The sequence below is a fragment of the Neovison vison genome, chromosome 6 (genome assembly GCF_020171115.1).
Source record: "Neovison vison isolate M4711 chromosome 6, ASM_NN_V1, whole genome shotgun sequence".
Classification (NCBI taxonomy): Eukaryota; Metazoa; Chordata; class Mammalia; order Carnivora; family Mustelidae; genus Neogale; species Neogale vison.
The window spans coordinates 166,365,362-166,386,178 of NC_058096.1; the positions used below are offsets into that span (position 1 = coordinate 166,365,362).

Sequence of the window (20,817 nt, forward strand, 5' to 3'; positions counted from 1 at the left end):
ACGAGTCATGATGGCTACAGTGGTGATGGGGTTATTCATGGTAGTAGAATGATGCCAGTGGTGCAGATGATGACTTTAATTTCTTGATTCTCATTTATGCCCAACCTAGAGGTTGGACTGGTCTTTTTTTAAGATTTATTTGATAGACACACAGTGAGTGAGGGAACACAAACAGGGGGAGTGGGAGAGGGAGAAGCAGGCTTCCCTCTGAGCAGGGGCGCCAAAGCGGGACTTGATTCCAGGACTGACCTGAGTCGAAGGCAGACATTTAACAACTGAGCCCCTCAGGCGTCCCTGGATTGGTCTTCTCCTGGCCTTTTCACTCCATTCTGAGTAGTACTCATCCTCCTCATGCAAAAACAGACTCCCCTCCCCCACCAAAGTCCAGGCTTTTGAGAGCCAAACCAGCCACCCCTCCTCCACTGCCACCATGATGTCACATCTCCTGAGCTCTTCCTTGTTCACTGAAGAATTTGAAACCCAGCCCACAGACCACCCCTGGATCCTGGGGCATCCTGTCTTCCTGGAGGATTATAATATCCACAGTCTGTCCCATATCTGGCCTGTCAGTTCCTTGATCATTTCAATTTGAAAGACCTCCTGCCTCTGGGCTCTTAGACGCTACTCTGGATCCCTTGTTCAAACAGTCCACACCCTGACCACCATCTCCTTTCTACTGTACCATCTTTTTTTTTTTTTTTAAAGATTTTATTTATTTATTTGACAGAGAGAGATCACAAGTAGGCAGAGAGGCAGGCAGAGAGAGAGGAAGGGAAGCAGGCTCCCTGCTGAGCAGAGAGCCCGACGCGGGGCTCGATCCCAGGACCCTGGGATCATGACCTGAGCCGAAGGCAGAGGCTTTAACCCACTGAGCCACCCAGGCGCCCCTCTACTGTACCATCTTTTATCCCAATCATGTTATTAGATGTCTATTGGTGGTAAAAAATCAATCAATCAATCACCCCAGAAGCTGGCAGCTTCTAGTCACAACAAACATGTATTATTTCATGCAGTTTCTGTGGGTCAGGAGCCCGGGAGCTCAGCTGGGTGGTTCTGACCTCCTGTCTCTCCCAAGGTTGCAACCAAGATATTGACTAGGGATGGGGCTGCTGCTGCCCCAGCTGGCCCGCTCACCTGCATGCAAGCTGATGCTGGCTCCTGGATTTATTGGAGTGTCCTCAGAACATGACAGCAGGCTTCCCCCAGAGTGAGTGACCCAGGAGCAGAAGATGGAAGCCACTGTATCTCTCATGACCTCCCCTCAGAAGTCACACACTTGTTATTTCCAGAATAATCTACAGGTTCCGTGTATGAGCCTATACCGTGTGGGAAGGGACCATACATGGGCCTGAATACTGTGAGGCCATTTTAAATATTGGCTCCCACAGCTGTCCGGCTGTCTATCTTCTTCTCGCCTGGTTCAAAGCAAGCAACCCCAGAAATATCCATCCTTTCCTCTCTACTGGTGCTATGGAAGAATTGTCCCTTCCACCCATGGCCATTCTGTTCCCTGGGCCTTGGACCCAGTCCCCTGTCCTTTCCAAGGACCATTGCAATTACCAGTTATCAATGCAATGGGATTGCATTACCACTCAGCCCTTGCCCTTGGCCTCTCTGTCTTTCTCCCCGCCATCACACACTCCTGTTTCATGCAACTGTGTTCTTTGCAGCAAAGCTGAAGCATCCCCAGGCCTCTGTTATTTTTCTGTTGCCCTCCCTGAACCCCTGTGACAGGGACAGTGGCATTCAGGTTCCCCTTTTTATCCTTTATACCACAGACCCCCTTGCTGGCCTTCATTCCTGTGACCTCTCAAAATCACGCCCCACACAGAGGACCGGGGGTCCTTGGAAACAGGTCTGGCTCTGGGTCAGGGCAGGAAATATTCAAGACAAATCTGGGGTGTCTTATCATGCACAATGCAAGGGGAGTGATCAAAGTCTGTGGGGTGAAGATGGGACTCGGGAGCTAACTAGCAGGGGCTCCCACACTGGCCAAAGGTGGGACAATTGGAACAGCAAGAAAGTCTGCAACAGACTGAAATACAAAGATGCTAAAAAAAAAAAAAAAAAAAAAAAAAAATCATGTGCCTAGAAGGGTAGCTGAAAAATGTTATTTGTCAACACTGGGAGTGATAGAAACCAATTTATTATTCCAAAAAAATTTCGATAAAGGGAAGAACAGTCATCTATCTTTCATTTCTTCCATGAACTATTTCTCAGAATAACCAGTTCTCTTTAGGAGAATTCTAGCTAATAAATGAAAAGGAAGTGCTAGAATTTTACCACTTTGCAACCCTCTAGTAGTGGAATTAGGCACGATCATCAATGGTTCTTAAAATTATTAGTGAAAGGCATGTGGGGTGCTTTATAATGGATGGGCCAAGCTGAGAACTCTCGAACAATTGGCCAGTCATAATGTCATCAAAAGGAAGTGATCAGACACAGGGTATCTCCAGGAATAATAGCTTAGGAAGGACACAATGCTGTCTATGCAGCATCCTTGCCCAATACTCTTGCCTCGAACTGATCAAGCCTCTGGACCTATCTCCAGCCTCCAGAACTACAGGAAACACAGGGCTCAGAGCAACACGTGAACACCACAGGTGCACAATTAGCAAACTCCAAAATAGGGCAATCTGTAGTCAAATACCACTTTCTCAAAGTGAAGTGAAAGGAAAAACAGGGGGAAGAGGGATTTGTAAACCTAAGAGCTTAAAGGGCGTATTAGTCAAATGCAGTGTGTGGCTCTTGTTTGAAAGCCATTTTGAACAAATGAAAAGTAACTAGGGAAGTTTGAATAATAACTTGAAATTTGATGATATGAAGATTTTTTGCTTTTTAGGTGTGATAAATTTTTCGAGGTTACGTTTTTCAAGTCTTTATCACATCTTTACGGATGAAATAATATGATAGCAGGGATTTGCTTTAGTCCAAGGTTGGAGGAGTGGATGGGGCTTAGAGATGGAACGAGACTGGCCAGACGCTGTAATTGTTGAAGTTGCGGGGGATGGCTGATGGAGACCCGTGACACTGCTCTCTTCCAGTCTACGTATGCCTGGCAGCCTTCATCATAAATATTTTAAAGATTTTATTTGAGGGGCGCCTGGGTGGCTCAGTGGATTAAGCCTCTGCTTTCGGCTCAGGTTGTGATCTCGGGGTCCTGGGATTGAACCCAACATCAGGCTCTCTACTCAGTGGGGAGCCTGCTTCCCCCTCTCTCTCTCTGCCTGCTGCACTGCCTACTTGTGATCTCTGTCTGCCGAATAAATAAATAAAATCTTTAAAAATATATTTTATTTGAGAGAGAGAAAGAGTGTGTGTGTGCATGCGCATGCAACTGAGAGAGAGAGAATGGGGGCGGGGCAGAGGGAGAGAGAATCGCAAGCAGACTTTGCCCTGACACAGGGCTCAATCTCACGACCTTGATCTCATGACCTGGGCTGAAACCAAGAGCCACCCAAGCACCCCCATAATAAATATTTTAAAGAGAAAAAAAGATTGTTCCATCCCTTTTTGTCTGCTATGGCAACTGAGGAGAGAGCTGCTCCAGATGCTATGAGCTGGAGGAAGCCACCCGGCTGCATCCCTGAGTGACCGTGTGAAGCAGAGCCCCCACATGCCTTCTCCTGGCCCTTGGACTCACATGTCCCTCCTGCCATCAAGGCTCTGCACAGGCAAGGCTCTGCACCTGATGCATTTCCCCACCCACACCCACCCCGTGATTTTCTGATCTCAGAGCAGCTTTCTCTCATCTTCCTATCTGGGTCAGATCCTCCAGACTTTCCCAACATCCTGTCTCCTGCAGCACCTCTCTCCATTGCAGTCTTAAATGTCCATCATGGCTACTGGGTTAAAATCTCTCTCCCTCCCTGGACAATTATCCACTTGCAGGTAGAAATAATCTTTGCTCCTCGTGGTGCTGGGAAAGCCCACAGTTCTGCCTGTCACGTGAGAGGCACGCAAATCTTCCTTTGAGGAAGTAAGTGAAGTAATGGTGAGTTGCGATGGTCTTTGGGCGCTGGTGATGGGAGTGATGGTGATGGCGGTGGGGGTGGCCTATGGTCAGTGGTGACAGTGGTGGCAGTGGACGCTCTAGTGGAGGTGATGGTGGCAGAGGCAAATGGCGCAGAAGCAGTGTGGTGATGGCAGCAGGGTTGGTGAAGGGATGATAGTGGCAATGGTGGTGTTGGTGATGATGGTGCCCACCCTCCTCCACACACACTTGGCCAACAGATCCATCCACACAAGGATGGAGCACCGTCAGAGCTGATCGCTCCAGTGGCAGTAACCCAGAGAGACCACCCCTCAATCCAGGAGCTCCCTGGGCTCCTGGCCTTCCCATTGGTATTGGGGTTTCTCATTCCTTTGACCCAGCCTGTCCCCCTTCAATAGAGCCTCTCCCCACTTTTAGCTGCCATTAGTCATAATGGGTTTTTGTCTCTTATCGCCAGTTAACTCTAACTGGAGCAGAAGGGGATAGAGAGCAATGGGCTGAGATGAAGCCCATTCCTTCCCACTCTCCTCTGCCCTTCCTCCTCCTCTCTCTGGCCTTGGGGTATCCTTGGACGTATCTCCATATCTAATCACTCCCCAGGTGATCTCACCCAGGTCTTGACCTTTCTCCTGAACCCCAGATCCTGTCTCTAAGTGGGCTTCTCTAACTCAACTGCCTATCATGCATGTCAAGCTCAGTCTGCCCCAAACTGAGCTCTTGATTTCCTTCCACAAATCTGCCCTCTTATGGTGCTCCCCAGCTCAGTGAATGACAATTTGGCTTTACCACACCAGAGACCTTGGAGTCACTCTTGACCCTTTCTCTCACCCTTGCATCCAATCCATCATCAAAGCCCATCAATTCCATCTTTAAATACATTCTACCAATTGTACCATCTCCATTAATATCCCTCTGCTGCAAGCCGCCGTCCTCTCTCACCTGGAGAGTTCCTTCCTGCTCCTTTTCTCCACTCTGACGCCCCCACAGCCTCCTGGCAGCCAGAGTCATCTGTTGGAAATGTGTTGGCCCCTCCTTGACATTGAACCTGGTGATGGCTTCCCATCTACCTGACAAAGCACCGATGAGTTTTTGTATATGATCTGGCTACTTCTTCCACTACTTCTCACTCCATTCTCTGCTTTTTATGTACTCATTTAATTTTAATGTAGATTATAGTTTGCTTAAGATTTCTTTTTTTAAGAAAGAAATCTTATTAGAGAGAGAGTGCACATGCGTGCATGTGCATACACACACGCACACACACATGCATGAATGGGGAGTGGGGAGTGGGGAGAGGGAGAAGCAGGCTCCCCACTGAGCAGGGATTTCCAATGCAGGCCTCCATCCCAGGACCCTTGGATCATGACTGGAGCCAAAGGCAGATACTTAACCAACTGAGCCCCCCAGGTGTCCCCATTCTTTGCTTTTTAGTGAATGCTGCTGCCTCAGGGCCTTTGCACATTCTGTGCTCGCTTCAGGGAATGCTCTCCCCAGGACTTATGATGGCTTAGACCAGTGCAATGGCAGAGAGCATAGAGAAGAATCCACAGGACAAAGAGTCTGAGAGGAGGGAGCTCAGGATGATTTCCAGGTGCATAGGTGGGCCACCAAATGGATGGAAAGACCACCCCTTACAAGGGACACAGAATGGGGATCAGATCTGGGGAGGAAGGTGGCAAGTTCATTCTTGGCACTGGGCATGAGCAGCCCCATGGGCCATCCAAGAAGAGGTTACTGGGGTGCAGCCTGACTGATTCATGCTCTGGAGCCCAAGGCAGAAAGGAGAACAGGGAAGCAGTGCCCAGGCCAGCAGCCACTGCCATGGAGAGCCCGAGACAGCCACCCCCAGCCTCACCCTTAGATCTGAGCAGCACCCACACTCCCGCCTCAGCCAGGCTTTCTGGGAGAAGATCCAGCCCAGCAGCAGCAAAAACAGCAGCCAAGCAAGTCTGAACAGAGACAGTGCCACTGATCCCGCTCGGTCAGACCCGTGGTTGAATCCATAGGCCAGCCTCTCCCAGCCAACAACTGGCGGGTGATCAATAAGCCTGATTAATAATTAACTTTTTAATTACGTGTCAATTTAAAACAAGTATGGGAAGCAGTCACTTGCCGTTAAGGTCCTTGCTTTTCTTTCCTAAAGGGACTCTGTCGAAGGCCTGGGCTCTAGAGCCATGTGGGTGGAGGGCCCCGCCAATAGTGGGGAAGGGACCCCATCCCCTCCCCTAGCCACAGGGATCCTTGAGACACCAGCCCTGTCTCCTTTAGCCATGCCGGGGGACGCTTTCTCCACTCAGCAGTAACTATCATGCAGGGCAAGCTGGAGACAGAGCAGGAACTGTCCCTAGCCCCGGGGTGCCAGGTAGAAGACCTTCAGGGACCTGTAAGTGAAGACAGACTGATTCCTGTGGTCCCAAAGGAGGGAGAGACAGGGTGGGGGTTCCATGGGCCATAAGAAGGTGGCGCTCTCCTTGGCCGTGATGGGGAAGGGTTGGAAGGATGCTCTGGGGGTGGGAGCCACAAGGCTGGAGGCATGGCAAGGGTTCAAAGTGGCAAAGGGCAGCCGGAGCATCTGGAGAAGATGGTTTGTGCATACCCTTGCTGCCACCCCAGAACCCCACGACCCCAGGGGTTTCCTGACCGGCTGCTCGGGTGACCGCAGGCATAACCACGGCGCCTGGGGGGCCAAGTGGCTGGCAGTGCCAGGTTCCTGCTTTGGGGTGTGACAGCATGGTGTGGTTGGCGGTCGGGGTGGCCCTGGCCCAGCACTGCCCAACTCCCATGCTTCCCAAGCCCTTGGAGGAGAAGCCTGTTCCACTGGCCAGATCTCACCAAGCCAGGGAGTGCCAGGGGCAGAGGACAGGGAGTCAGGAAGCTCTGGAGGGTGTGGGGGGTTCAGAGATGTCATCTGAGATCACGATCAACCTTGGTTGGACCCAGGACCCCTCGGAGATGCTGATGGTGGCTATGCTCAGACCTTTTCTTAAAGCCACACTGCCCCTTCACACGTCCCACAGTCTATTGGCATCCTGGGATGCCCACGGGGTCTAGCTCAGTACTGTGATCCTGGGCCTTCATCAAGACCTGTGCCCAGACCATTCACAGGGTTCAGTCGAAGGGATGAATAACGCCTGGGCTTATTGGGCAAGCAGCAAGGTCTTGGCGGTGGCCCACGGGGGCAGGGGGGGTGGATGCTCCCAGTGCCAGGGGAGAGGAGAGAGGGACAGCTTCGGCAGATGGAGAAGCAAGTCCTAGACAGGGGTGTGGGACATGAGCCGGCCCCTTACCAACCTCTCTGTCCCCGTTCTCTTTCCAGGCCCTGTGGTGGGCCGAGTCACAGCCCCCGAAGATGCCCCTGTCCTAATCTGCAGAACCTGCCTCTTACCTTAGGTGGCAACAGGGACTTTGCTGATGTGATTAAGAGTCTCGAGATGAGGAAATCGTCTTGGATTATCCAGGTCCTTCCAGTGTAACCACAAGACTCACAGAGAAGTAGGCAGTTCAGAGTCAGAGCGATCCGAGATGTTAGAGAAGACGGAGAATGAAAGCGTCCTCAGGCTAAGGAAGGCAGGCAGCCTTGAAGGACACTGAGAGTTTTGCCCCAGTCTCCAGAAGGGACCCAGCCCTGCCGACACTTTGATTTTAGCCCAGTGAGACCCGCTTTAGAACACTGGCCTGCATTGTGAGAGGATAAATGTGTGCTGTTTTAAGACCCTAAATTTGTGGTAATCTGTGATAGCAGCCGGAGGAAACCATTCCAGTCTCCTTCCCTGAGAAGTCCTCAAGAAAGGGAAAGCCATGGATCGCAAAGGAAGACACATCTAGAAGTAAGGAGAGGGGGCGCCTGGGTGGCTCAGTGGGTTAGGCCTCTGCCTTCGGCTCAGGTCATGATCCCAGGGTGCTGGGATCGAGTCCCACATTGGGCTCTCTGCTCAGTGGGGAGCCTGCTTCCTCTTCTCTCTCTGCCTGCCTCTCTGCCTACTTGTGATCTCTGTCTGTCAATTAAATAAATACAATCTTTAAAAAAAGAGCTGGTTTTAAAAATCTCTACTTTAAAAAAAAAAAATAGAAGTAAGGAGAGGTATGAGCAGCCTCCTGAGGGGCCTGGGAGGGTGGCTTATGGGGCAGCAGGAAGCAAGACCATTCCCCCACCCTCAGGCCAGCCCCAGTGCCCCGCAATCCCAGTGCGAGGGGAACCGCGGAGTGGATGGTACTGCCTCACTTGTCAGATAAGGAAACTGAGGCTCAAGGGCTCAGGTGACTTGGCCCAGGGCTAGATTGTCCTCACTCTACCCACTTGAACTCTGGCGGGGCTGGTGATAAAAATAGGTAGCCCAGCCTAGATGGGGCTGAGGCCTTCGGGTCCCTAGGCTAGTAAGCAGCTGAGCTGTCCCCAGGGGAGAAGTCCCAGCCCAAAGACAGCAGGAGGCTGCTGCTCCAGCCAACCTGGGAGCAGGCCACACCCCTCTTCCTTCTATCAGGTGAGCTTGAACAACTCACTCCCCGCCCGCCCTCCCCACCCCCCCGTGTCTCCCCACAGGCCCCCCCCCCACGTCTCAGCTTCCCCTTCCGCTCAATGGGGTAGGGTTCCCCACATGTTGGAGCCCACTTCACACGCCAGGGAGGGCAGCCACTGTCCACGAAATGCTGTGGACAAAACGAGAGCTATTATGACATGTGTAAAATAATGCTCATGTTGGCTAAAGGGAAAACCATACGGTTTTCCATAATGTTGGCTATGACACTCAGAAAACTGCCACCAGTGAACTCTCTGGGGAGCCAATTGTGGGGCGTGTCTACGGGGGTGTTTTTATTTTATATTCTATGTGTTTTTAATTTGTTATAATAGGCACAAGCTACAAAATAAATTTCAGATTTGTCATACAAACTCGTCCGTGGAGCATTGCCGCAGACGTAGAAGGGGGTGGAAGTGTTTGAGGCTGTTCCCAAATACTGCTTCTCACTAAAGCCCCTGGGAGGGGGAGTCAACCTCGCCTGCTGTCACCCACCGACACGCCTCCCCACCCAGGTCGAGAGAGAGAGGGCAAGTCCAAGCAATAAACAGAAGTCCAACAGAAGGACAAATCCTGTATGACTCCGCTCCCGTGAGGTCCCTAGAGTCATCAGACTCACAGGGACGGAAAACAGGATGGTGGCTGCCAGGGGCTGGGGGAGGGGAGTGGAGAGTTGGTGTTCAGTGGGAACAGAGTGTCAGTTCAGGGGGATGAAAAATTTCTGGAGACGGATGGTGGGGTTAGTGGCACAACCATGTGAGGTTACTTAATGTCGCAGATCTGTGCACTTAAAATGGTTAAAGTGGTAAATTCTGTGTTATGTATATTTCACAGTGACAGCAAGCTAGTTAGTGAACACATCATCACCTCCTGTAGCTAAAAGAGGGAAGTAGGAGATTCTGAGGAGGAGGCTGGAACCGGGGGTCTCCGCAGGTGTTCGCCCTTTGTTCTGGGTCTTGAAGAGGAGTTTGGAGACCTCCACCTTCGTGCACAGTGGGAAGTTACAATTTGTCCTGAAGCTGAAAGATATTTTGTATTTTCCTGGAAGCCATTTTGGGGAGTTTGGACTTTAGCTGTCCAGGAACAGATGATGGGTGAACAAATCAGAAATGATCATGGCCTTCAGTGAAAAACAGAGTGTCTTGGTTTTTTCTGAGGACGGGAGCAGGGGAGTGACAAGGTCAAAGGAGCTGTCCCTGAGAGGCCACCTCTGGCACCAAGGTGCTGGCAGCCCAAAACCCAGGAAGGAGGCTGGGGCACAGTCAGGTCCACCGTGGAAGCTCCCCACGATGCGGGCCATCAGGGGTGTCCTGCACACAGTAGTATACGGATCTGAAGTCTGAGCCTACCTTGGAGGTAGACAAGGCAGCATTACTGAGCCCCGTCTGACCTGGGCGCTGGACCGAGTGGCTCTTGGCTCCACTGGTCTGATGCAGAGTCCTGACCAGACGGCGGCAGACAGTCACGGAAGGGCATCGCCGGGTCCAACGGGCTGGGGTCTGAGCTGCCCCGTCTTAAACTGCTGTCTTAAAGTTGCTGATTTGCTGTGGGTTCCCAGAGACGGGCCAACATCCGCAAAGGTGCCCAGCCCCAATGGAATGTGCTAGAGCTTCAGCAGGGCGGGGGCACCAGAGTATGGAGCTAAGACGTGTCCCAGCGCCCGGGGAAGGTGGAGCATAGGCAGTGAAGGAAGCAAAGCGGAGCCCCAACATCTCCTTCTGGCACCTTCGCAGGCCTGGCACACAGCTGGTGATGGATTAATATTTGTTGAGTAAGTTACAGAGGGAGCTCTCTTTCCAAATTCCGGTCCTGTAAAATGGGCGGGGACTTGCAGTGATGGGAATGACATTTGGAGAACAAAGCATACAGTAGGTGCTCTGTACCTTCCTTCCATCCCCAGGAAAAGGCCATTGTCTACTTGGCAAGTTTATGTCCTAAAAGCTAGACTCTGGACTAGGGTAGCTCTTTGGTAGAAGGAGCTGCTGTGTCAGTTCTGAGCCGAGCTTGGGACCCTGCCTGACCAGGGAGGAACTCTGGGGTCTGGGACCCTGTCGTGGCGGAGGGGCAGCGGGGCGGTGGGGGGGTCTGAATGTCCCACCAAGCCCCTGGCGGTGGTGTAGCCCTGGGAGGCCACGGTGGGGCTAGGCGGCCTGGCTCAGCGGGGCCCTGGAGCAAACGGTTTAGGTGCTTAGCCAGGAGGCTGTGGGCAAGACCTCCCTGTCATCCGTGTTGCAATCACCAGCCTTGCCCCGAGGCTCTGCTCAGCCATCACTGGGCCACTGCCTCCCAGGGTCTCTCGGTCTCCAGTCTCTGTGTCTCCCAGCACTCAGGCATCTTGAGCTCTCTCCCCCAGTCCCTTGACACCTTTGTGCCCCTGTGCTTCTGTATCCCTGCATCTCTTGGGTCTGTAGGTCTCTCCTTCCTTCTCCCCATGCCCTGCTCCCCCATCTTCCTGCCCATCCCCACCCCACCCACTGCGGTCCCCTCCAGCCCACTGTGTTGCCCTTATCTGGGTCCAGCCCCTGCACAATTGCTGGGAGCCCATCCCCATGACAACGGGGCAGATGGCGGCTGCGATTAGCCTCTCTCCCTCCCGCCAAGGCTCAATCCGTCTTTGAAATTAAATCAGCTGCGATAACATCGACTGGCCAGAGGGAGGGAGGGAGGGCAGAGGCTGCCTGGGCCCCACCCAGTCCGCCCCAGGCCCTGGGTGCAGGGGGAGAGGATGTGGAGGGCAGCAGCAGCTTCCAGTGTGGCTGTGTGACCTTGGCCAAGTCTCTAACCCTCTGTGCCTCAGTTTCCCCATCTGTAAAATGGGGACAAATAGCCGTATCTCTTTCTTGCTGTGGGTGCAAGTCCGTTGGGGAATTGTGTGGACAAAGTAGGAACTCAGTAGGGTTAAGAACATTGCCCCCACCCGAGTCCATGCAGAAACCAGACTCTGGTGGAAACACCCCAGTGGGGGTGATGCTCCTTGGCCAGGCCTGAGGCTACTGCTAGGAAAGAGGTTGCAGACCTGGCTCCCCACTTGCTCTGGGAACCAGGGAGCATTCCTCCCCTGGGCTTTGGTGCCCTGACTTGTAAAATGCTCCAGGGTCACTGAATCCTAGCGCCAGAAGGACACACTGGGAAGCCATCTTGTCCAACAACTGATGGGGAGTCCACTCCTTCCCCATAGGATTTGGGTCCCTTCAGACAGTCAGGGGCCCAGAAGGGATGTAGGGACCCTGGAGTAAGAGGTGGAGGAGGGGGAGCCTACCTAAGTCTGAGGTCTACCTGCAGAAGTGGCATCTGGGAAGAGGCTGTTGGTAGGAGGTAGCTGGGCAGGGCTGAGCGGTAAGGGGTGTTTCAGGCAGTGAGGTCAGTATGTGCAAGAGACCTGAGGCAGGACTATAGCACAGAGAGTGAGGGGGGCATGGGGAGATGCATAAAGACCTGAAGGCAGGTGTGGAGAGAGGGGATGCATGGAACTCTGGGAGGAGGGTTCCAGGCAGAGCGCACAGTCAACACAAAAGTCCTGAGACAGGAGCATGACAGGTATGTGTGCTGGATGGGGAGGTGGCAGGTGGGGCTGGCATAGAGCAAGTAACAGGGAAAGCCAGAGATGTCCTGGGGACCAGATAATGCAGGGCCTGGTCGCTGTTATGAGGACTTTAGCTTTTTACTTGGAGTATCTCCTCAAACTGTTTTTCACAACATCCTTCTGGCTGCTGGAATAAGAACAGGATGAAGGAGGGGAAGGGGGGCAGGCAGGGAGACCGAGGAGGAGACTGGCGCAATGCCCAGGTGAGTGATGGGGGGATCCAGGAGGCAGCAATGGGAGTAAGGAGCTACATTCTGAAAGTGGGCCCTTCCCCCCTTAGGAGCCACTTTGAGGCTGGGCCAGGAAAGGCCCCTCCATGTAACCCCCGCCTTGGGGAACTCTTGAATGAGAAGGCCCAACCAGCCTGTCCACGCCAGGGTTTGCGTGCTGGCTTGTGGGGGCTCTGTGGGCGCCCCCCTCCCCAGGCTTCCTCACCACTACAGTCTCTGCACCTGGCACACAGCCAGGCCCAGAAGGCGAGGCTCCCTCGGCCAGACTGTCCTGTTCTGGCGGGGCTTGGTGAGGCCTCCCCAAGGAGGCGACTTGGAGCGAGGCCCCCAAGGATGAATTTAGCAGGCCCTCAGGCAATGAGAAGGGAGGCTCAGGCGCAGAGACAGAAGGCACAAGACACAGACGCTGGGCAGTCGGTGTCCACGGGTGGGTGACATGTGCGGCCAGAAACACAGCAGGGGCCTCCAGAGCCCGTTCAGGGAGTTGAACTTGATTTGGGGGGCCCATCCCTGGTTGCACGTCAACCTGTCTGGGCTCGGCTTTATCAACGTGGCAAATGGAGCTAAGTGCTGAGACAGGATTCAGCAAAGCAGTCATGGACACGGCGCATGCTTAGCCAGGTGATCGGCAGCCCTGGGAGGAGTTAGGAAGGGGAATGTCAAGACCTACCATAGGTCCGGGAGGGAAAGTGCCAGTTTCATGTGCCAGGCTGGTGAAAGGAGGGGAATGCAGACAGCGACTTGGCCCTGGGACCCTGAGGGCATTTAGGCACCAGAGCCTTGCAAGCACCCAGGTCTGGGCAGTGCACCCAGCTCTCCACCATGCACCCAACCCCAGGACCTTGCAGCCGCCTGGGCTGCTGGGCCATAATTGAATTGGCCCAGCAGCTGTCGGAGCTAAGCGGGCCCACTTGACGAAGCCGCGGTTGGCCAGTAATTGGTGAAATTAGCAGGTCGGCAGGGGCACAGGTCAGGTGCTTAATGCTGTAGCTGGGGCTTTGATGAAGTTAGTCCCATTGCAGGGCTGGGAGCTGGGGTGCAACCTTCTGTGCGTCATGGGGGCTCTCCTGTTCCTCCAGTAACATGGTTAGGAGACCTCCAGCTGCTGGCCTGTCCCAGGGGCTCCTGGAGGCAGGACTCGAGAAACCAGAGGCTAGACTGAGCCTGGAGGTGCAGCCAACAGCCAGGTCACCTACTGTGTCCCCTTGGCCAGGGCACTTGCAGCACCTGAGGGGCTTTGCAACCCCTAGAGATCTTGGGATGATGCCCCTTGACTTCCTAGAAAAAGCCTTCAACAGGTTCCCCTTGGGGAAAAGCACCCAGGCCACTTCTAGGCATCCAGCCCTGCCTCCCTGCCACCACTATGGGTGTCCTTCCGCCTAGCTGGAAATGGAGATGAATTCCTCCCAGGTCTATTTTTGACCAGGTCCTGCCCTCCCCTCAAGGTTTATGGCCTCGCAGCAGCTTCTCCTCTCATGATCTCCACAGACTATCCCCTGAGCACACCCCTTGGTTCTTGCTGTTCCCTGGAACAGTGTGCTCCCACCTTCTTCTATTTCCCCTCAGTTACTGAACTTGCCAGGCTGGGAGTTGAGATACATAGATGAGCAAAATCTGCTCAGGTCCCAGTCAGATCGGCACTCACAGCACCTTTCCTGGCCACACTCACAATCTCCTCTTCCCAGCCTGGGAACCAGACACCCTGTCACTAACCAGCCTTGAACCTTGGCACCTGGAATCACCTCCATTTCTGGCTCCACTCCAGCCCCCCAAGAAACAAGGAGTTGCCAGCATGCCAGTCCTTCAGGGGTGCACACGTTTGCATACGCAGGCACACACACATGTACATGCACACACATACACACACAGGCACATGACCTTGGTTGCTGTACTTATTATGGTTATTGTTACTGTTATTATCATTTGAAAGGTGAATCCTTTGGAGTCAAAACACCTAGGATGAAATTCTGGCTCAGCCACTTGCCAGATACGTGACTTTTCTCTCTGAGCCTCAGTTTCCTCTTATGTGACATAGGGCAGCAACCAATCTGGAACAGTGTAGGCATTAAATGGCACTGTGTCTATCTGCCTTCGCCTGTTCCTCATTAGGGCAGGGGCTTGGAGTTTTTGACCAGGTCCTGCCCTTCCCTCGAGGTTTATGGCCTTGCAGCAGCTTCTCCCTGCCCAGAAATGCTTTTCCCCCTGCCCAGAAATGCTTTCCCCCCCAGATAACTACATGGTCCACGATTTCACTTTCATTCCCATTTCCTCCTCAGGAGGCCTCCTAGAAGCACCCGACAAAATACTCCTGTGTCCACACCCTTGACTCCATCCTTCATCTACGAGTTACCCCCCTGTATTTCCTCTCTAGCATTCATTATGACTCAGGACAAGGTTCTAAACACCTGCTCGTTTTCTGTCTCCCCAGTAGAACATCTGTCCCATCAGACAGGGGTCTGTTTCGCCCATTGCTATATCCCCAGCACCTAGAACTGTGCCTGGCATATAGTAAGTGCTCAATACATATTTCTTGATTTGCACTGAAGTAAAAGTGCATGACTGATCTGTAACTTGGGATTGTTTCAAAATAGAAGTCTGTGTAAACAGTATTTTTAAAAAAGACTGGCACTCTATGGGCCCACAGGTAATCAGGACTCAGCTCTGTCACCCCTCCCATGATTGGAAGCTCACTCCCCTTAGGGGAGTTGGCCTTGCTCTGACTTAGAGAAAGCCCCAGTTCCATAGGACTAGGACCTGCTCCTTGTGACACCCAACCCTTCTGGTGACTCCTAGGTCTAATCCCTGGGCCTCAGACTCATCTGCTCTCCTGGCCTGCAGGAGCCCTGCAGAGACTTGGGGACAGCAAATGGAATCCATGAGGCTGCCTTTCTCCAAGCTGAGTCTCCCCAGCTTCTCCTAGGATGAAGTCTTCAACCTTCTCCCCACCCTAGCCACCCCTTCTGGACCCACTCCAGGCTGCTCCTGCCCATCTCCCCGAGCAGGGCCTGGAGCTGAACACAAAGCGGGATCAGAATTCTGAACAGAACAGCTATCCATTCCCCGAGGGCATATGCAACTTCCTGGCACTTCTTCATTAACACCTTTGGTCACACAAAGCTTGTGGCCCACTAAGATCTCCAGCTCCATGTCCACACATGGCTGACACAGCCAGGTCTCCCCAGCCTGACTTCCTCTGTCTCTTTAAAGCAGAATTAACGACAGTCACTCCAGTTTGAAGGGTTGCTCATCTTATTTCTGATGTGGACAGTAGTTCTGCAGCCTCCCAACTGAGCATGTCTGAGAATGTAAAGTCTGTGCCTTTTTTTGGCTCCTTCAAAGCCTTGGTGCCTCATTGAAGACACAAGGCTGAGGACAGAACCCTGTGACCCAGTTTATAGAGACCTCACTCAGGCTCAGACAAATACATACAAGCATGCCCACACAAACACCTTCATACAACAAGTATTTATTGAGTATGTGCTCTATTTTATTGAGTATCTGCTCTATTTATGCCTTGAGTAGAGGCTGGAGGTGAGCAAAAAACAGGATCAGAGCTCCCATTTTTGTGGACTTTATGGTCTACTGGGGCAGCAGACTGAAATCAACCACCCTCCCCTTCTCTGCGCTATACAGATACAGACAAAAATGTGTGCACAGTGTCCGCACACACATGACCCTCAGGCTATAGTAACCCCCCCCCACTCCCCACCCTGCACCATGTGGGGTTACTTAAGGGTTATTTGGGAAATCACACAACAGAGTCCCAGTCTTCAGATCACCTGCCAGGAGGCCTTGTATGTCCATGGTCTGGTCTGCCTATAGCTGGCCTCACTTTCTCTCCTACTTGTCCTTCTGTCCACAGCCCAGGAAACTTCTCAGAAGATGCCCACCACCGCTCTGGCTGGTAGAACCCACCACTAGAACACCACGCCGATAGCCTGCCCTGAAGTCCAGCCCAGGGGCCCAGCCATGAGCTCTACAGAGGCAAGCAAAAGTCTTCACCCCAAACTGTATTTCTGAGTCCTAAACAGGACCCTGGACCTCCCATCTCCTGCTCCAACAGCCATTTCCTCCCAGTCAGTCCCGCTCTGGCCTGCCTGGGATTAGCACACATCCCCCAATACCCCAACACACACACATACACACACACACACACACTCTCTCTCTCTCTCTCTCTCTCTCTCACACACACACACACACACACACACACACCTAGAAATATTCATTCTTCTAATGCCAGACGTTAGAAAACATTCTTCTTAGTGCCAGACATAGCTCTAGACTTTAGGGATACAGCGAGCAATGAGGCAGGCACAGGTCTTGTCTCCCTTGGACCTGCAGTGTATTCAGGAAGGCACACATCTCTTGGTAGTTCTGCAGACAACCCTAAGGGCTGGGGCAAAACAGGTGAGGGACCTTTAGTGTGGGGTAAGTGGAGAACTAATTCAGAAGAGTGGTGTTGGGGAAGGCCTCCTTGAAGAACGGATGCTTAAGCAAAGGCCTCGAGATGAGAGGGCATAGACCAGGGAAAACAGCATGTGCAAAGGCCCTGAGGTTGCAAGGCATTTGGTTCCATGGAGGACTGAAGGGTTGGCCAGTGTGTCTAGAACTCAGCGAATGAGGGTTGCAGGGAGGGGAGACCAGGAAGGTGTGTAGGGCCAAGCCACCATGACTTGGCCTCCCTGGGAGGACAAAGACTGAGGTCTTTACACTTAGAGCAGAGAGACCACCAAAGGCTTGCAGCAAAGCGGGCAAAGTGATGTGACTTGGGTTTGGCAGGTTGGCTGCCTGACAAGTCACCAAGAGGGCTGGGAGTGAGACATGGAGCTGGAGGCATGTCCCCCATCAGAGAACCGATGGCAGGCACAGAGGCACAGGGCTGGGTTGAGATGGACAGATGCCAACCCCGACGACACAGACAAGAGATCACAACAGATCACCCACGCATGCACCCCCTCCCACTAGCGCAGCCTGGGCGAAGGGGGCGCCCGCGGGCCTTAGCATACACACTCCCCCGCACAGGCGCTGCCCCCCTCAGCGGCCCATCAGGTCCCCACACCCCACACATCGGGGCCAGTTGTTTCCATGAACTCACTTGGCAGGTTTATTAACCACCAGTCACGCGGGGCGTGTGCATGGTGGGCGGCACGTGGGAGCGGCCCCTGGGGGGCGGCTGGGTGCTCACTTGTTGTCCACCCGCTTGAGCTGCTCCTTGCCGTTGATGGTCACCGACCTGAGCTGCCCGTCCTCCTCCACTTCCACGCGCTCCTGCCCGTTCTCCACAATGCGCTTGGTCGTGACCTTGTGCCCGTTGACCATCTCGGTGGACGACATCACCGACTTGAAGCCGGAGCTGCCAGCGCCCGAGCCGCCGAAGGACGTGGACGAGAAGGTGGCCCGGTGGGCCCCGCCACCTCCGGCACGGCCCAGGGTGTCGAAGGATGAGAAGGCTTCCATGAAGGCCGGGAACTCGCCGAAGCCCGCCGAGAAGGCCCCCCTCAGGCCGTGGCCCCGGCCCGCACGGTCACTGTTGAAAGGGACGTCCCAGAAGTCAAATGAGAAGGGGTCTAGGCCTCCGAAAAACTCTCGGAAAATGTCCTCGGGGTTCCGGAAGGTGTAGCCTGTGTCGAAGGGGCTGCTGTAGTGGGTGCTGGCCCCGCCACCGGCCCGCCAGCTGTCGCAGCCCGCGCGGTCGTACACGGAGCGCTTCTTGGAGTCGGACAGGACCTCATAAGCCTCAGACACCTGCTTGAACTTCTTCTCGGCCTCCTCCTTGTTGTCGGGGTTCTTGTCGGGGTGCCAGCGCAAGGCCAGCTTGCGGTAGGCCTTCTTGATGTCCTCGGGGGAGGCACTCGACTGCACCCCCAGCACTTCGTAGTAGTTGGCCATGCCGAGGGGAGGGCGGGGGCAGAGGTGAGGTGGGCCCGGGGGCCCAGGGGACCGGGATGGCCTCGGAGGAGGCAGCAGCTGGTGTGGGTCCCTCAGCGGGGGCCTTGCTGGAATATGCTGGCTGCGGGCGTGACTCTGCCCGGCGACTTTACCTTTTCATAGTACCAGCTCTCAGGGACGGGTGGGCGCCTCCACTGAGAGGGGTGGGGGGAGGGGGACACTGCCACAGTGGGGCCAGGCCAAGGGCAGACACCCCCTGCAGAGCGGAGGCTGGGCCCTTTGTGACATCAGCCCCATGGGCGGGGCAAATCCCACCCCCAACTCTGCACTTGCAACCCTCCTCCAGCCAGGGGGCCACACTGGCTGCCCCTGCCCACAAGGTCAAGGTTGAGGTCAGCACTTTGGCTGGCTGACAATTTGGAGCTCAGTTATGCCGGGACTGTCGGTTGAGCTCCCTGGAGCCACGGAGCAGAGACAGGGCCGGCCGCAGGATCTGGCCAAGGTGGGCAATGCAGGTTGGAGACAGTGGTCAGGGAGGGGAGGGAGGGCTTCTTGGGACAGGTCCACTTAGCCCACTGGCTGGGTTCTTGGGATGGAGGGGGAGCCCCAAGTGGGAAATCAGGCAGGGAGGCAGGAGAAGGCGTTCATTCGGGTTCATTCTTCTTGTGCCCCTTCATCAGGTCAGATCCTCAGAGGGAAGCCCCACAAAGGCAGTTATGTTCGTTGGTGTCTAAGACCTTACCTGGAAAGCAGTAAAAGTTTGTTGAATGAACGAGGCTCAGAGACATGTAGGATGTACTCAAGGTCACGCAGTACATCTATGAGAGAGAGACAGTGAGAGGCAAACCCAGCACTGTCTGAAGACAGCAAATAAAAAGAAGCATTCCACTCAGGTCTGGTAAGAAAAATCCAGATAATAAGTGTGACTAGTGGGGCGCCTGGGTGGCTCAGTGGGTTAAAGCCTCTGCCTTCGGCTCAGGTCATGATCCCAGGGTCCTGGGATTGAGCCCCGCATTGGGCTCTCTGCTCAGCAGGAAGCCTGCTTCCTCCTCTCTCTCTGCCTGCCTTTCTGCCTACTTGTGATCTCTGTCTGTCAAATAAATAAATAAAATCTTTAAAAAAAAATAAGTGTGACTAGTGAGCATAGTGGGGTGAGTGGTGGCCCCCCAAAAGCTATGTCCCTGTCCTAAGCACTGGAACCTGCGTGATCTCCTTTGGAAAAGGGGTCTTGTAGATGTAGTTAAATTAGAGATATTGAGACGAGAGCATCCTGGATTTTGTTGGTGTGTCCCCAACCCAATGGCAAGCGTTCTTATGGAGCCACACAGAAGAAGAGGGGGATGGCAAGGCAGCATAGGGAGAGCCCGCAGTTACCAGAAGCCGGAAGGAGGGAGTGCAGCCCTGCCAACAACCTTGATCTTGGACTTCTGACCTCCAGCATGGTGAGAGGTTGCATTTCTGTTGTTCTAAGTCACTCAGTTTGTGATCATTTGCCACGGCAGCCCTGGAAAGCTAGTAAGGTGAGCGAGTTAGGGACCAGATGTTCCTAAGCATTTACATTTAATTCTTGCCCCAATGTTAGATCATATTTAGAAATAGTAATTAACAGTACCAATTGAGAGCTAGTCTCCCCTTCCCTTCACCGCACCCCTTTTAAGATGGAACACATGCTAAACCGTCTAGGGACCGCACCAGTGAGGAGCAGAGCTATTGGGATCACTAACTCTTACCTAAGAGTGTTCTGTTCCTCTTCCTTCTCTCCCCCTTCCCTCTCTTCCCTTTCCTTCTCTTCCCCCCTCCCTCCCTTCTCTTCTTCCTTTCTGTAGTCCTTATCCCTCTCTGTATTTTCTCTCTCTCTCTGCTCCTTCCATACTCATCAGTGCTGGGTTCCCAGCACCTAGCAGAGACAGCGGGTTTGAGCCAGTCCCAAATGCTGGGAGGAATGAAAGCAGAACCTCGAGACACTTTACAAACCTGACTTAGAGTGGCAGACGCAGTCACCCCCCAACCCACCTCACCGGGAGCACGACCCATCCTCCGTGCCCCCGTCCATCCACCCCGAGGGGCTAACACCTGACACACGTCGCTTGGTAGAGGAAATGATGAGCAAGGAGCAAGTCCACTGGGGATAGCTACAAATGAAAATGTTCCTGTGTTTTTGTAACTATATTTCCGTCACTATCGTTACAGACTACTCTCGACAGGCTTGTCCACTGGAGCACGGGAAGGCTGCCTCCCCACACAATTCTCCACGATGACTGTGGGGATGGTACAGTGGTGAACCAAGCATCACTAAGACGGAAGAGGTGATTAGGTTAGTGGCGTCGACATGGAGCCGGTGGTGAGAGGGAGAACAGCCATGGTGTTGATGGTGGAGTTGATAATGGGAGAAAGAGGTGCTGGCAGTGGCAACAGTAGTCATGCCTGGGGTGGGAGAGTTAACAAGTGGAGGTGACGGTGGAGGGGATGGTAGCTGGAGACCCGTGGTGGCCGAGGTGGTGTTGATAGGGAAGTTGGTGATGGTGGAAGTGTGACAAGGAGGTGATGAAAGTGTTGCTAGGGGCACTATCGGGGAGGTTGGCCATGGTGACTGTGGTCCTAGAAGTG

At 53.7% G+C, this 20,817-nt stretch overlaps 1 protein-coding gene across 1 annotated transcript; it reads right to left on the reverse strand.

Annotated features, from left to right (window-relative positions):
- Nucleotides 1-17,502: 17,502 nt before the first annotated feature.
- On the reverse strand, nt 17,503-18,210 carry DNAJB8 (DnaJ heat shock protein family (Hsp40) member B8). The gene has a single exon (XM_044255211.1). The coding sequence runs from the start codon at nt 18,208-18,210 to the stop codon at nt 17,503-17,505; it is 708 nt and encodes a 235-aa protein (XP_044111146.1).
- Between the last annotated feature and the right edge of the window lie 2,607 nt (nt 18,211-20,817).